This window comes from Heterodontus francisci, chromosome 9 (genome assembly GCF_036365525.1).
Source record: "Heterodontus francisci isolate sHetFra1 chromosome 9, sHetFra1.hap1, whole genome shotgun sequence".
Taxonomy (NCBI): Eukaryota; Metazoa; Chordata; class Chondrichthyes; order Heterodontiformes; family Heterodontidae; genus Heterodontus; species Heterodontus francisci.
Genome location: NC_090379.1, coordinates 38,406,829 through 38,424,123, shown reverse-complemented (window position 1 = coordinate 38,424,123; position 17,295 = coordinate 38,406,829). Strand labels below are relative to the sequence as shown.

At 41.5% G+C, this 17,295-nt stretch overlaps 1 protein-coding gene across 6 annotated transcripts in view; it reads right to left on the bottom strand.

Annotated features, from left to right (window-relative positions):
- The window catches only part of eml5 (EMAP like 5), a 223,144-nt gene that overhangs the window by 94,492 nt on the left and 111,357 nt on the right, over nucleotides 1–17,295 (bottom strand). For all 6 annotated transcript variants that reach the window (XM_068038838.1, XM_068038839.1, XM_068038837.1 and 3 more), the window contains exons 16-22: nucleotides 16,387–16,480; nucleotides 12,899–12,999; nucleotides 11,099–11,301; nucleotides 8,564–8,675; nucleotides 5,258–5,385; nucleotides 2,550–2,691; nucleotides 583–735 (exon numbers count right to left, since the gene is read on the bottom strand). In XM_068038838.1, coding sequence (XP_067894939.1) covers nucleotides 583–735; nucleotides 2,550–2,691; nucleotides 5,258–5,385; nucleotides 8,564–8,675; nucleotides 11,099–11,301; nucleotides 12,899–12,999; nucleotides 16,387–16,480 — 933 coding nt within the window. The remainder of the gene's footprint in view (nucleotides 1–582; nucleotides 736–2,549; nucleotides 2,692–5,257; nucleotides 5,386–8,563; nucleotides 8,676–11,098; nucleotides 11,302–12,898; nucleotides 13,000–16,386; nucleotides 16,481–17,295) is intronic.

The following is a 17,295-nucleotide window of genomic DNA, read 5'->3' as shown; positions in this document are numbered from 1 at the left end:
TATTGAAATAAACTTCTGTATGGCACTTCATGTAACGTCCAATTTGAATTATTATGTAATGTAGTTTTATAAATTTTATGAATAAAGTAAATTTTTGGAAAAAAGAAAATTGGCTCTATAATCATCACTAGTTCCAATGCAAAAGTCTGTGGGCAAGTGTAAGTGTAATGAACGGCTGGTACCTTTTGTTCCCAACTGTCTACAAAGTCCGGGCCAATAAATGAGCACACTGGGTAAAAAGAATGATAGCATATTTTGTTTTCTGACACCATCACCACCACCCCACCATCTTCTAAGAACAATAAAAAAATCCCAAAATAGTTACATTTAAAAAAGTTTTCCCAACGTTTTGGAAATGCATGTTAGTTTGTTTTCTGCACTTGGTTGAAGTATTACAAAAATTTCTGATTATGCAGACCTTTTGGTCTGGGTTTTTCAGAAGATGGTATAGTTCTCATCACACTGTACAATAAAAAAACTACAAGAATGTAAATATGTTCTTGTATTTACAAAATCTGATTAATTTTTAGCTAAAGCAGAATAACTGATTCAATAATAGTTGTTTTAGCTTAGCCTACACACCTGGAGAAAACTTAATATCCGAAATATGCTCTTTTCTATGATGGAATGAAACAAGATCTTCGAGAGTGTCTGAATTCACAATCAGGAAACTTCCATCATTTAGGCCAACTGCAAGAGATTTCCCATCAGGAGAGAAACAGCAACACCTGCCACCTATAATTATGACAACACAGACACTGTATTAGTATTAGTGCAAAATGCTGCTATTTCTAACAAAAAAATTCTGCAATCTATTGTCAAATGGGTATTCCTCATAACAAAAATGGTACAAAATAAACTATTAAAGCATTTTCAAAACAATTATTCCAGTAATAATATTTCAACAGTGAATAAACACGTCTTGTGGCCTTGCTCACACATTGTCCAGGACCTGGAGTGAGATTTCTGTTTTATTCAGTCCTGGTTCATCTATCACTGTAACAACAGTAAATTTACTGAAGCAGTATACCACATTCCTAATGAAGCAAAATAATATTACGTATCTTGATAATAATGACAAAGGTCTTACAGATATATTACTTTCCTGTCAGCTTACAGAACTCATTTAAAGGGGCAAGTAACTTTGTTCCTCTCATCCCAAAACCTGGTATTCTCAGTTAATTACATTAGTTTGTGGCCCGTCCCACCATAGATTTGCAGTATTTATGTAAGATACAAGTATTTCTATTTGTGTGTTTATTCTTCTTTTATGCCTCCCCAAAATTTTCTATCCAGTTAACTTCCTGAATATAAAACTTACATCTGATAGTGAATTTATAACTGTTGTTGAAACTGTCACTGGCAAAATGTTACAACATTTCACAAATAGGATTCTTCTGAAAACTGTGTAAAGACATTCCAACTGTAATTCTTCGGAAAAGCATTCATATTGCTCTAATTATGCTGCATCTTGGAGATGGCTTTCAGAGCGACTCTTCCTCATGTTGACTCAAGAAATAACCACTAGACAAGTAAAACTGAGCTCCAACTTTACCTTGTCATGCAGTAACACAAGGGTCCACCATCAGTCTGCTAAATTAGGTCAGCAATTGGTTTACCCGAAAAGTTATCCACAAAGAGTAACAGTTACTGAGAGCAAGACATTTTCAGTGCAATAAATGCAAGGTGGATAAAATTTAGCATCGACTACTTGAGACAAGTGAAACAAAATATAGCTTCTGGCAAAGAATTTGGATGAGGCCTTGGAATTGCTCTATCCACATGCCATACAAGGCAGGATGGATCTGCCACCAATGTGCGAGGCTCACTAAACCTTTCTGCCTGGACAAGGGCTAGAAAAGTAATTGTTCTGAGTGAAGGGAACAATAATCACATAAACTCAAGTTCAAATGGTACAGAAATTAATTTGCTTGAACAAAATTCAAATCTCACACAGGGTAACACTTTTCAGGGGTTCTTTCCATAAATCTTTCACAAACCAGGACAGCAAAACACATTCTTCAATTGTCAACAAAGGCAGATTACTATCAGAAATAAGAACAAGGTAAACTTGGACAGAAATTATAACATTTAAGATAAACGTAAGAGCTCAATGTAGTCATGAAATTGCAACATGGAAATAATCAGGGACTAGGCCTGTACTGGGAGTGTCCCCAGACTACATTTATGGCCCAGGACTGTTGCAGTGCATATGGGCTTGGAAAGTTAAGAGCACATTTTGGGCATGCTGTTCCAACTAGGAAACAGGAAAAACAGCCCCATAATGTTTTTCTTTCAAAATACTTCTGAAATACTTTATTCTGGATTCCTTCAATAACATTATACTAAGCTTCAGTATGGATCCTTGACTGACATTTCAAACTGGCTAACATAAAGGCATTACTTCAGTCAATGGAAGATGAGGTACAAGGTGCATTTGGTTATTGTATGGAGATAATCATGACATAGTTTAAAGTATTCAATAACTAGAGCATATGTTGAATACTAACTTTCACAGACAAACAGTTTAACTGTTATGGCTTACTTACTTTTTTTTAGTTTGCGGACAGCAAGCATACAGTGGCTTGGGGAGAGATCCCAAATTCGTAGGGTTTTGTCATCACTAACAGTAGCACAGAGAGGTAAATGTGGATGAACATCTAAACCCCATACTTCACCCTCCATGTGACCCTGCCAAATGAATGTATAATATAATAAACTTTAAAATGTTGATCTTGAATGGCATATGAAAAATTTAGTCCTGACAATTAGACATTTTATTATGGTTTAATAAGTATACCTTCACAATATTATTCGATCATAGTGATAACTGATATCACCTCTTTCTTCACATTGTTTAGCTTACATTTTGAACTGCCACCTGGTGCCTAGATCTAGGGCTGGATTTTATTCTGGCGACGGGGTTTCTGGTGGCAGGCTGGAAGGTGGGGGACGGTTGGGGGTTGGGGGCGGGGGGGACGTGGGGGTGGTGGGGGGGAGAGAACCCGCCTTGGCCCTCCATTGGACCCCTATAGATATCACACAGCAGGCAGCCAATTAATTGCCCGCTTCCGGGGACCCCAACCTGCCTACAGAGCTGCTGGCCCCTCTGCTTTCAGCAAAGTTGAGGTGGAGGCAGGAAAGGGCCTTAAGTCACCATTAATTGGCCACAACGGCCTCAGTTGGCCTGGGGCGGGAAGGCTGTCCTTGGCCTTCCCTGCTCTGGACAAAATAGCAGGGGGCATGGGAACAGCAGCCCCTGCCATTTTGTTTGCCCCTCCCGGCTCTGTGCCCACCTCCAAGGGCAGAACAAAATTCAGCCCCTAAACTGTTTAGGTAACCAGGCTAAAATGCTGTACAGCAATCTACATTTTCTGTATTATATATCTTGTCTGGGAGAACAGATGCCAGTGTCATAGCTGTATTGAAATATCTTGGCTGAGGAAACACTAGTTCTGTGCAAAGGTCTTAAGCACAGTTGGGATGTTATAAGGGTTCACTGCCTTTCGCTGTATCCAGTGCACTCAGATGTTTCTTAATGCCAGTGAACAGAGTTGCCTGTATCTACCTGGTACACTAGTAACCGTAACTACTCCATGTGGTAGCAAGTTCCACATTCTAACCACTCGCTGGGTAAAGAAGTTTCTCCTGAATTCTCTATTGGGTTTATTAGTGACTATTTTATACCCTAGTTCTGGTCTTCCCCACAAGTGGAAACATCTTATCTGCATCAAACCTACCAAAGCCTTTCAAAATCTAAATGACCTCAATCTTTTTTTCTCGAAGAGCCCCAGCCTGTTCAATATTTCCTGATAGTTATAACCTCTTATTTCTGGTATCATCCTACTAAATCTGTTTTACGCCTTCTCCAGCCAGTACCTGTATATCCTTTCGACAATATGGAGACCAGAACTGTGCATAGTACTCCAAGTGTGGTCCAACCAAGGTTTTATACAAGTTTATCACAACTTCGCTGCCTTTCAATTCTATCCTTCTAGAATTGAACCCCAGTGCTTTGTTTGCTTTAAAAAAAAATGGACTTATTAACCTGTGTCACTACTTTTAGCGATTTGTGCATCCGTACCCCCAGATCCCTCTGCTCCTCCATCCCATTTAGATACTTATTTTCCAAGGAGCACATGGCCTCCTTATTCTTCCTACCTAAAAGTACCACCTCACACTTATCTATAGTGAAGTTCAATTGTCAATTACTTGCCCATTCTGCAAATTTATTAATGCTTTCCTGTATCTTTGATTGTTGTGTGAGCTGTAAACAGTCTCATAGAATGTTTATTCAAACTGCCTTCCAAAGGCGAGAAGAACCTGTGGGTATGAGATATTCGGTAAACAAAGATAGCAACAAAGGATTCCGGTTTGATCTTGGGCTGTGCAACATGACATAATATTCTGGGTTTGCACAAGAACAGAAGAAATAGGAGCAGGAGTAGGCCATTCGTCCCTCGTGCCTGCTCTGCCAATTAATAAGATCGTGGCTAATCTGATTGTGGCCTTAACTCCAATTTCCTGCCGGCCCCGCCATAACCCTTGACTCCCTGGCAGATCAAAAATCTGTCTAACTCAGCCTTGAATATATTCAATGATCCAGCCTCCACTGCTGTCTGGGGAACAGAATTCCATAGATTAACAACCCTCTGAGAGAAGAAATTCCGTCTTAAAAGGGAGACCCCTTACTTTGAAAGTGTGTCCCCTAGTTCTAGATTCCCCCACGAGGGTGCATTCTGACTCCGAGGGATCGAGGGCTCAATTACTCGTGTGATATTTGGCACTGAGCACAAGTAAGCTAGTGAGGTAAATGAATGTTGGGATTCCTTGGGTGCTTTTTGAGCGCAATTAGCACAAAAATAGGTTGAAACATGTTCAAGTACCCGGAGAGGAAGGGCAGGCTATATTTGATTTTTGAGGGGCTGGAGAAGTGAAAGATTTCTAGGGGTTGGCAAGATGATAATACAGTCGAGCAAATGGAATCAATTTCTGAATTTGTCAAGAACTGAGACAAAGAGAGGTAGCGGAGTGTTTGGGAATTTAAGTGTAAAATCTTGTTGAGGTAATAAAGTTAAAGTTCAGATGGGTTTGGTAAAACATTCAATCATAGTACATGATCTACTTATTTCGAGGAAAAGCTCTGATAATCATCAATAATTGTATTTGAATAAAATAGTCTCCCATTTTATTGATAAACAAATGACCAATAAATTAGATTGAACAAAAATTACATAACAGTCTGTAGATGTGATACCTGAACCAGTAGGGTAATGGGACCACTTTTTTCGATTTCTAATATTTCTCCATTTTTTGTACCCACTAATATATGGCCATGGCCTAGTGTTATGGCACGAATAGAAGGGTTGTCTTCCAGCAACAGACCTAAAAATATAAATGATAAATCAATTTAATCCTGCCACAACAGTAACAGTATTTCTAGACTAAATGATACAAGTTATGCATTTACTGTTATGGGGAAAATGACCAATAGAATAATGTAAAAGCAAAATACTGCAGATGCTGGAAATCTGAAATAAAAACAAGAAATGCTGGAAATACTCAGTGGGTCTGGCAGCATCTGTGGTGAGAGAAGCAGAGTTAATGTTTCAGGTCAGTGACCCTTCATCAGAACTGGCAGAGGCTAGAAATGTCATAGGTTTTGAGCAAGTAAAGCGGGGGTGGGGCAAGAGATAACAAAAGAGGTGTTGATAGGACAAGGTCACAGAGAATAATGTCCATCCTTTAGAGACAAAATTTTTGCTGTAAGTTAACTTGTGATGGATAATACATTATTATGGATCAAGATAAAACTGGAAAGGCTGGATATATGCAATCCCAGTCCAATATTTTGGAGTTAGAGGTAGAGTTGAGGGTGAATGGGCTATTGAATTTTACAAGAAAAATTGCAGTCAAGTAGAAAAATGTGTTACGAAGATAATTATTAGGGTACATTTGTCAAAAATATTAATCTTTAGCTAAAAATCAACTCCAAGAAAAGTTGGGAGCTGGGCAGTGTGGCTGTGGGAGAGCTGGAACAGACATGGTCAGTAAATGTTGGTGCTGAGAGGAGTTAGACTGTAGAGAGGAAAAAAGTTAGGGACAACAGGAATGACCAGAGGGGCAGCAAAATAAGTCACAGTAAAGGTAAGAAAGAGTGAGCCAGATATTGGGTAACAAGCCAAGGAACTGGTTTGGAGGCTGAGGAGATCAAAGACTGGAGGAGTTGAGAGATTAGACTGGAGGATGCCTCAACAACACCACCAGTGGCGGGAGGCCTGCAACTACTGCCTAACAGTTAAGTGCTTACATTAAGAATTCTGATCATAGATATTAACATGGTCAGTTTCAATCATAAATGCTAACAGAAGTATTAACTACAAAATTGTGATAAAAAGTAGCAAGGTTTCTGACCAAGATGTACAGGTGATACTCTCGAATTGTAATACTAAATATTGTGCAGACTCGATGGGATGAATGTCCTCCCTCTGTGCTGTGCTGATTTTCCCAGTGAGTTCTTTATGCTTTCCCATTTTGTCTTGACATCTTTTCCCTATCTCTTTTTGCCTCAATATCTCCCTCTATCTTAATCCCCAGCCCCAATTAAAGATAGATGAGTATGAGGAGGTTAAATATGAGTCATACCTGGTGATAGTCGGGGTCCGAGAGAACTTCTTAAGCAATTTAAGGTGACTAAAGTAAGCAGGCCTTGACAGTCAAGGCAGCGAGCAGGAAAAGAACTAAAATTGCTGGCAATGCCAAAGGATTCAGATGCAGATTGAGCATGTGGGCAAAATTTTAAATGGGCAGTTTTGACTAAGAAAGAGTTATGCAAGGGAAAGGGTGATCAGGACTAGAAGGGGAAAGACAACTGGTTAGGCAAAAAAAAGCAATACAGCTAAAGGAAGCTGGAGGCAAGAGTGAAGAGTCATGAGTCAGGGAAAGAGTGGCAGGGCAATGCAGAAATTGAGCATCTTGGCCAGGAGAGGCAACAGGCCATGTCAGTGGGGAAAAAAATGGTTGGACAAGGAGGAGCAAGTCAGTTGCAGATGCACGGCAAAGACAGGGGAAAGCTTGAGCAGTGGAGTTAGGGCTTTTTGTTTTTAAATTTTGTGAGTGGAGCCATGATAGACCCAGAAAAAGGCAAAGCCTTGAAAAATTGTGGCAAAAGTGGCAAGAGCAGTCGAAAAGGCAAGTGAGGAACTGGGACGAGTTAAGTCCAGGAAAGAGAGGCTAGTAGCTACGGAGGTTTAAAAAAAGTAGACGGGATTGGGGGGAACGCACCACTCACCTATGACAGGAGGCTTGCATCTGCATCATGACAGGCAAGTCTTCCTCTGGCTACAATTTTTGCCAATGATTTGATTGGTCCATGGTGTCACATATTTGCATGGACCAAAATCAACAACTTTAAAGGTTCACAATAACAGTTCAATCATATAATGCAAACAATTTTTTAATGATTCAGGTTGGGAGATAAGTGATTGAATAGGTTGGTAGGTGATTAGTTTAGTTTAGTTTTTAGTTTAGAGATACAGCACTAAAACAGGCTCTTCGGCCCACCGAGTCTGTGCCGACCATCAACCACCCATTTATACTAATCCTCCACTAATACCATATTCCTACCACATCCCCACCTGTCCCTATATTTCCCTACCTATACTAGGGGCAATTTATAATGGCCAATTTACCTACCAACTTGCAAGTCTTTAGGTTGCGGGAGGAAACCGGAGCACCCGGAGAAAACCCACGCAGACACAGGGAGAACTTGCAAACTCCACACAGGCAGTACCCAGAATTGAACCCGGGTCGCTGAAGCTGTGAGGCTGCAGTGCTAACCATTGCGCCACTGTGCAACATTACAATGTAAAGCACTGGAAAAATCCATTTCAGTTTAACTGTCCAGCCCAGAGTTGAAAAACAAAATACACGATTCATTAATCATATCTCTGAATTGATTTTCTCACCAAATGCCCCATCCAGCTACCTCTTAAAATTACTGCTGTGCTCAGCCTTAATCACCTTCTTGGGGACAGAGCAGCTAAATCTATTTCACCATCTTATGATGATGAACTCCCTATTCATTTTCCCTCTTCTCAGGGTTGGGGTAAACAGTTACTTGGGGTTCCATTTCTCAATACCCTTAACCATCTTGAATAACTCAATATAATCTTCTCTCTTCAGTGTTTAGGAACTCAGCTTCTGGGGTCAAACCTTGTATATGTTATGTATCATAGCTGTAATTTATGTTTTACTCTATGTGTTATTCAATTCTGTCTGCCAAGAACCCCAAATCCTTTTCCATTTAATTTATACGTTTCCATGATCTTATTGCTTTATATTTGCTGACACTGAATTTCATTTGCCATTTCTCAGCCCACCTTTGCCTATCTATCTACATCCCTTTGCACCTGATCAGCCAGTTTATTTGGCTACTTGTCCCCCTGCACTGTTATCAGTGACAAATACTGACAAGTTTAACTCAGCAGAGAGATAAATACTGATTTTGTAATTAGGCTACGAATATACAAGATTACATAACAAATGTTTGGTAAATTGGTACCTTTAGAGCCTGGGGCAAGCGCAGAACGTTTGATACCATACGTTTTCAGACACCTCTCAAAAGTATCATCCCAAAGAACAACAACACCATCTTTTCCACCAGTCACAAACCCCTGGAGAAAGAAGAACAAGCTAGCATAAAGAAATGAGCAACAATATTTTCAAAAATTCTGACATATTTAATCCATAATAACTCAAAAAGATTGATACCCTCTACAATATTTCCCTGGCAGCACAGTTGGGTTCATACATCATCTATAATAATAGAAAAAATCTAGTAGAACAGTTGAACCTGGGTTTCTGAAGTTTTTAAAATAGACCAGAAATAAGTTATTCCATATAAACATTATTTTCCAATAATATTATTATATCTAGCATGTTCCATTCTTCTAATTAGCTAATAAAAATAACTTGTGCTGTAAAGAGCGAGGCACTCATTAAATAGTCACATGTTAAAATAGGTGTAAAATGTAAAAATAAACAATCTTATAAAGGAAAGAAAGAAAAAGAAACTAGTTTGCAATTATGCATCATCTCTCATGACCTCAGGACATCCTAGACAATCTGTTTTTTGTGACGTTAGTTAAGGAATGGACATTGACCAGACCACTGGGAGATCTCCCATCTGCTTCTTCAAAAAGTGCAATGAGATCTCTTATATCCATCTGAGAGAGCAGACAGGTCCTCACTTTAATGTCTCATCAGAAAGATGGGGTTTGAACCCACAACCTTCTGACTCAATGACAAAATTACCACCACTGAGCCACAGTTAACATCTAAAGACCTTGTGACTCTACCTTTAGGTAAAATGGTACAGGGAAACAGCAGGAAAATAGGATAACAATAATTTGAACTTGTTAGCACCTTTAATGTAGAAAAATGCCCCAAGGCACTTCACAGAAGCGTTAGGACAAGAACTGACTCCAGCCAAGGAAGGAGATATTAGGAAGGGGCTACTGAAAGCTTCGTCAAGGCATGGGTTTATAAGGTGGGTCTTGAAGGAGGCAGGGAGGTGGATGGAGGGAATTCCAGAGTTTGGGCATGACACCAATATTGGGGGTGAAGGAATTTCAGGATGCACAAGAGCCCAGAATTAGAGGAATGTAGAGTTCTTGGAGAATTGCAGGGCTGCAGAATGTTAGAGATAGAATGGGCAATGCCATGAAAGAATTTAATCATGAGAGTGAGTCTGGGAGCCAATATAGTTCAGTGAGCACAGAAGTGATGGGTGAATGGGACTTGTTGTGGAACAAGATATGAGCAGAGTTATGGATGAGTGGAGGTTTATGGAGGGTGGAGATAGCAGAGTGGCAAGGAAATTGGAATAGCTAAGTCTGGACATAACAAAGGCATGGGTGAGGGTTTTGGCTGCAGGTGGGCTAAGACAGGAGGAGAGACAGATGACGTTACAGAGGTGTAAAAAATTAGGCAGTTTTAGTGATGGAGAATATTTGGGGTCAAAAACTTGGCTCAGCATCATACAGGACATCAAAGTTGCAAAGAGTGTCATTCAAGTTGAAACAATGGCTGTGGAGGAAAGTAGAAACAGTAGTAAGGGTAGGGAAGGTAACATCACTCTCCCCAATGTTTAATTGGAAAAATTACAGCTCATCCACAACTGGATGTTGGACAAGCAATCTGACAACACAGGCCGTGGAGAAGTCGAGAGAGGTGATGGAAAATAGAACTGCATGTCATTAGCATACACGTAGAACTTGGCCCCATGTTTTCAGATAGTGTCACCAAGGACCAGCATATAGATAAGGAACTGGAAGGGACCAAGCATAGATCTTTGGAACACTATAGAGGAAATAGAAACATAGAAAAATAGGAGCAGGAGTAGGCCATTCGGCCCTTCAAGCCTGCTCCGCCATTCAATACGATCATGGCTGATCATCCAAACTCAGTACCCTGTTCCCATTTTCTCCCCGTATCCCTTGATCCCTTTAGCCTTAAGAACTATATCTCATTCTTTCTTGAATAAATGGTGTGAAGTCAGGAAGAGAAACCATTGCAGGAGATGCTCTGGTTATGACTAGATAGGTGAAACCAGGTGAGGGCAGTTCCACTAAGTAGAGGAGGATGTTGTGGTCAAACATGTCAAAGCTACACAGAAGACAGGAAAGCACAGCTAACACCCAATAACCTTGTGGGGGATTGCTTTTTTTTTCCAATGAATTTACATCCTTTGGAATGCAGGTAGCAAAGAGAGAAAACATGAGCCCTTCAGTCTCCATTGGAATTGAATCCAAGACAGAGGTGAAAAAGTGAAAATGAAATCAGCCTCTTGTCTTCCAGATGCTGTTTTTAAATTCGCTTGAGAATAGATTGAGAAAGGTAATGATTGTTCACAGAACTTCAAAAAAGGTTTTAGTATGGGAACAAATAACTTCAGATCTGACAAGCACAACCTTTCCTTTTAAGATGAATAATTTGTAGAATTGGCTAAAAAACATAATGCTTATCAAAATATCATTTTAAAACTCTGTTTCTATCAACTATAGTCTTGTAACTTAAGGCTTTCTTTATTTCTTACTTTCTCTAGAGCATGCATGCTGAAAACTGGTCCATCATGGGCTTTGACTCTCTTAATAATGAACATATCTTTCCATATATAGACATCACCAGTTGATGTGCCCGAGAAAACCATCTCATCTGGCCAACCATATACTACACACATTATGGTTTCTGTCTTCCGCAGGCTTCCAAAACAGCCTTTTCTTCCAGTCAGTCCTCCACCTTGCAGAGTAAATTAATAAATGTAATTAGACTTTTTTTTTAAGAACTTGCATTATGACTTCTCATAATGGACAATCAGAAAACCATTTGCAAGGTCATATGAAAAGTACTCACAATCTTGAAAGTCTGCTCGAGCTCAGCACCTTGCAATTTCTGAGGAACATAGACTGATCCTATGGTCTGGATTTTACCTTCGGCAGACAGGAATTCGCCACCAATGTAAAAGTCGGTGGCAAACCCACTTCCGCCTAGCCCGGAGATCCGCCCCTCATTTTATAGGTCCCTGGGCTTTATTTGTCCCGAGGAGGGACTATGACGATCTGCCTCAGTAAGCTGCCGGCCAATCAGCGGGCTGGCAGCTCTTAGTCCCAGCAGCACCACCAGGAGTGGTGGCCACTGCTGGGACTGCAGTCCAGCCAACAATATGGAGCCAGGAGTGAAGGTAAGTTGGGCATGCCTCACCAGGTCGTGCCCTGGTGAGGCTAGGGTGGTTTTTTGGGGTGGGGGAAGGGCATCTTGGGTCCCAGGGGTGGATTGGGAGGCGGGGGCGGCCCTCAATCGGCACCCTGTGCCCAACTGCCATGGCAACCCACCGGCATGCGGAAAGCCCAGCAGCTATCACTGGGCGGCCTTTCACATCCTCAGCACGCCCGCTTGGGTAAAATACCTGTAGAGGTGGGCAATGCCCCTTAAGTGGCCGTTAAGAGGCCACTTAAGAGCCTTGATTGGCCTTGGGTGGGCGGACCGTTCCCCCCCACCCAACCGCCGTAAAGTTGGCCAGAGGCGGGAGCGAGGCAGGAAGAACTCCTGGAGCCTCCCGCTCAATTTTACGCCACCCCATCTGCCCCCATGCCACCATCTGACCCACTGGGGCAGTGTAAAATTCAGCCCTACAAATACAGGGCTAGACCCCTTTAAGGAGTACCCTTGTCTAGACAAGCTGAGTACATCACAATTCCACTTGGAAGACAGTCAATGATGAGCATCAAACCAGGCAAATGTGTATCTGGGACATAGGCCTTTCAACTGCTTGGTAACCAAAGAACCTGAGCCGACAATAATTCACCATTTCACATGTAATAGAAATACACAAGAGGTATATCTCTCTTTAAACATATAAAACTTGTACCCCATTTAATGTGTTCCCAACATGTATTTATACAAGCAAATTCTCTAACTGCACACAGTGAAACGCAAGTTCACTTTTGTGCATCTCACATTTACATATTAAATGTACTGTTACATTTTAATCAATCACTTTCAAGATGGGATGCTGGATAATGCATTTATGGAAAACCTCTTTTTAATTATTTAGTCAAATTACAAAAAGCTGAATAACATTGAAAAAGGTTTTTACATTAATATAAATTGCAGTTAGCAAAGCCATGAATAAGCTAAGGATAACTGAGAGCAAGGAGATTCTGCTTGAACTTGTAAATATACATGTCGCTACAGATGGTATACTAGGTCCACAAAAAAATTATTCCCAAAAATCTTGAGATTTTAAAAATCTGCAGTGCGGTGGAAAACTAATAAAATACACAGCATCAATAGAAAAAGATTACAGATGTAAAAATAGCAGCATTTACTGCCCTACCTGCTCGCTGCCAGAACTTGATGTGTTTTATCCCAGCTGTCACTAGCTTGTCTGGTATATAGGGATTCAACTTGACAACAAAAATCTTCTCTGCACTTCCTCTAAAGAAACAGTTTTGATTTTTACTTCATTGCTGCCTTTTATAATCAAATGGCTTAGAATGTGATCAATATCATCAAATGAAAATACTTGGTATAAAATTCATTCATCATTACAACAGAAAGGTATTGCAGCCAAATACTTAAATTGTGTACATCAGTGTATGAAAATATATAAATGATAAACTACAGTGCCACCTAAAAACTGACCAAGGTATCAAAGGAGATCCTTCACACTTTCATTTGCTGATTTATGAAACCTACTGACAGGTATGCAGTGAATGCAGATTCATTTGAGAAAACAAAACAAAAATGGACAGATTCTAAGAGGATTAAAAACAGAAGATGCTGGGAATGCTCAGCAGATCAAGCAGCATCAGCTGAGTGAGAAGCAGAGTTAACATTTCAGGTTGATGATCTTTCATCAGAACTGGAAAAAAATAGTAACGTAACAGGTTCTAAAAAAGTACGAAGGCAGGTGGGGGGGGGGGGGGGGGGTGGGAATGGTGAGGAATGAAAGGAAAAGCTGTGATGGGGTGGAAGACATTTGCAATCAAATGACAAAAAGAGATGATGGTGCAGGGCAAAAGGAGGTAGTAATGGAACAAGTGAAAAAACAAAAGGACTGAATTTTATTCTCCTGCCAAAAATAATGGCGGCCCACATGTGCAGGCTGCATGCCACCATGCTCATTTCGATATGCAGGGTGGTCTGCCCCCCAATCACATGGTGGGGCGGGCTCTGTGACGCCAGCAACGGGGTCAGCTGCCTCTGCACAGACGCTGGTGCCATTTTTAAAGGGCTGCCAGACCTGCACAGAGTGTACAAAGTTCAACCCTGGAACCCCCACCACACCACCAACCCCCCACCACTATACTGTACATAAAGGTGTGACCTGTTCCCACCACCCCCCAATACACTGAAATAAATGGTAGCCCCATTCCCCCCCACAAAAAACACATAAATTGAATAGTTGATCTCTCCCCCACACAAACTGCTCAAAGTGCAGAGGTAACCCCATCCCCCCACATTAGAAATGCAAAGTTGACCCTATTCACCACCCCCCACTATACTAAAAATCCTAAGATCCCCCTTTCCCCACCTCAGTGGTGCCAGCTTTCCGTGGAAGGAAAAGTGAAGGCGCGTGAATGCCAGCTGTCACACGGAAGATCGGGAACAGCCAGTAAGATTGCGGGGAATGGTATGTTAATTTATTCATGTCCTTTATTTCAATATTTAAAGTTGGGTCTCATCGCCCAACGACAGGGGGGCCGCCAAGGAGCCTCACCGCCACTGGGAAGATCGGGCCCAGCAATCCCAGTGTTGGGGCTCTGTGGTTATTACAAAATTATTACAGAATTCTACAGGAAAGAATTCGGGATCGGGTTTTAAAAGACGCTTTAAAAAGCTGCCTTCCCAAAACTCCTGCTCTTTTGATGTTGGTGTCTGGCAACTATGTAGGTGGAAAGGGGTGATTTGATGACAGTCTGGAATTAGGTGCTGCTGGGCTTGTTCGTGTGGGCAGCCGCTGCTGTGATCTTCTGGTCCCCCACCACCATACAGCCCGACGTTGGGAGCTCAACAAAATTCAGCACAAAGTATCTAGAGGAGGTGTAAATGGAAATCACTAAATCACTATCAATAGCTGTCATCTGAAGAAATGAGGCAGAGGTTATGATCTCAAATTGTTGAATTCATTGTTGAGTTCATGATGCCGTAAAAAGTGCTGAATCAAAAATTGAGGTGCCATTCCTCAACATAACAGGTGACTGGAATTCAGGAACATGCTTGCGGACTGAACAGAGCTGTTCCACAAAGCAGCCATTTTAATTCCCTGTTTTACTCTCACTCTGATCTCTCAGTCCTTAGCCTCCTACACTGTTCTAATGATGCTCAACGTAAGCTCTAAGAACTGCTCCTCATTTTTCGATCAGGCACTTTACAGCCTTCTGGATTCAATGCTGAGTTCAACAATTTCAGATCATAATCTCTGCACCCATTTTTTTTGGACAGAAGCTGTTGATGGTTCTGCAATTCCCATTGACTCCTCTAGACTTATCTTTTGTTTCTTTACTTGTTCCATTACCATCTTCTTTTGTCTTGCACCATCATCCCTTTGCCATTTAACATTTGCTGCCCGCCACCCTATCACAGAGCTTCCCTTTTGTTTTTCTTCCCTCCAACAATACACCATTTCCCTGCCTTTGAACTTGCTTTAAACCTGCTATATCTCTAACATTTTCCAGTTCTGACGAAAGGTTATCGACCTGAAATGGTGGGTTGAATTTTATGAGGCCTCCGGCATTGGGGGTCATGCCAGGGGAGCCTGGAAAATTCTTCTGGGAGAAGCCACCACAACCTCTGGCGTCGTGGTGGCCCGGCCACATTTTACTGGCAGCGACAAGGCCTCGGTATGGCCCTCCTGCCACCTGTCGGCGGGGCCTACTCAAACTTATACAAAAAAAGGTTAATTAACTTACCTGGACCGGGCAGCCATCCCATACCGACATTACTGCTGGTGGCTGGCAATCCTATGCCTTCTGAACCCCGTTTGGGGATTCAAGGCGAGACAGTGGTGGGGAGGGAGGAGGAGTAAAATTATCAGGGTGCGGTAGGGGGATGGTGGGAAGGGGTTGAAGGGCAAATGTGACGAGGCTGGGGGTGAAAGTTCGGATTGGGAATAAAATAAATTTGAGATATAGGCCAATAAAAACAAAACATTGGGGGGGTGGTGGGGGGGGGGGTTGAGAAAGGGCCTCCAGCTTTTAATGACTTTTTTTTAAAGATAACGCACAGAAATGTATCTTTAAAATTTAATTTGTTCCTGAGGGATGGAAGCCTTTTGAAAATGGCACTGGACGCCGCTGCCAAGGACGGAGCGGCCAGCCCTTCTACATCATCGGGGGCAACCATTCTGCCCCCTCCATTTAAATGAGCCCCCACTTGAAATATTGCAGGGGCTCAGCGACGGCACATGCACGCCTGAAGGCCGCCGACTTCAAAGCATGCGGCGTGCTAATAAAATTCAGCCCAATAACTCTGTTTTTCTCTCCACAGACGCTGCTTGACCAGCTGTGTATTTCTAGCATTTTTTGTTTTTATTTCAGATTTCCAGCATCTGCAGTATTTTGCTTTTCCAAGAGAGTGAACTCTTGCATTTTCATTTTAACGATTTAAAAAAATGAAATCCAACAAATTACAACAAGTATTTAAACAGGAAGACAACATATCAACTGAAGATATGAGATGAACAAATATATTACAAACATGATTGATTTTATGTATGTCTAGGTACAGTCTAGGAAATTAATTCACCTGAGGTTATGCATAATACAAGCTTAGCAGTTTCCGGAGGTGATGCTGTATTAAAGTACAGTACCAAATACCTACCTTACTGAAGAAAGTTTTTCTCCTTTCTTCCAATCCCAGAGAACTATGGTGTGATTTTCATCCAGCCCTACTGATGCCAAACGTTTTCCATCCGCTGAAATAAAAAAAAAAATTATCTTTTTCAAAGCGATCATGTTTTGTGCTCGGAACCAATAGTACCTAGTTCATTGCATCTTAGAAAGCTCAAAGATCCACCCACTTGTGAATTGCCTAGCTCCCCTAGAGTGCAGAGAGAGTTTATTAGTATCCAACAAGAGTTTTGGAAACTGTTGGCAAAATATCAATTAAACTAATTAATGGGAAGGGTACTAGCAAAAAAAAAACGTGATAATAGGCTACACTGTGGTTCCTGAATATTTAAGGAGCCTGTGGATTGTCACTTCTCTGGTGTGGCAACCATGGATTGACATTAATAGTGGCAGACATCATCCTTTCAAATAATGGCATACAGGCACATGATTCATGGGAAATTCCTAAATCTCACAGTGAATGCTGTAAAACCAGATTGTTTTACCGTAGATCCACATTTTCAGAAGCATCTGAACTCCACAGTGAAGCAATTGCACAACTGTTTAAAATACCAGCAGAGGAGACATTGGTCCCACCCATGACTAATTGCTCTGCCTGTTGCTATGAGGGTTCAAGGCTATGGGCCAAGTGCTGGCAAATGGGATTAGGTAGACAGGTCAGGTGTCTTTAATGCATCGGTGCATTAAAGACACCTGACCTGTCTACCTAATCCCATTTGCCAGCACTTGGCCCATAGCCTTGAATGTTATGACGTGCCAAGTGCTCATCCAGATACTTTTTAAAGGATGTGAGGTAACCCGCCTCTACCACCCTCCCAGGCAATGCATTCCAGACTGTCACCACCCTCTGGGTAAAAAGTTCTTCCTCAAATCCCCCTTA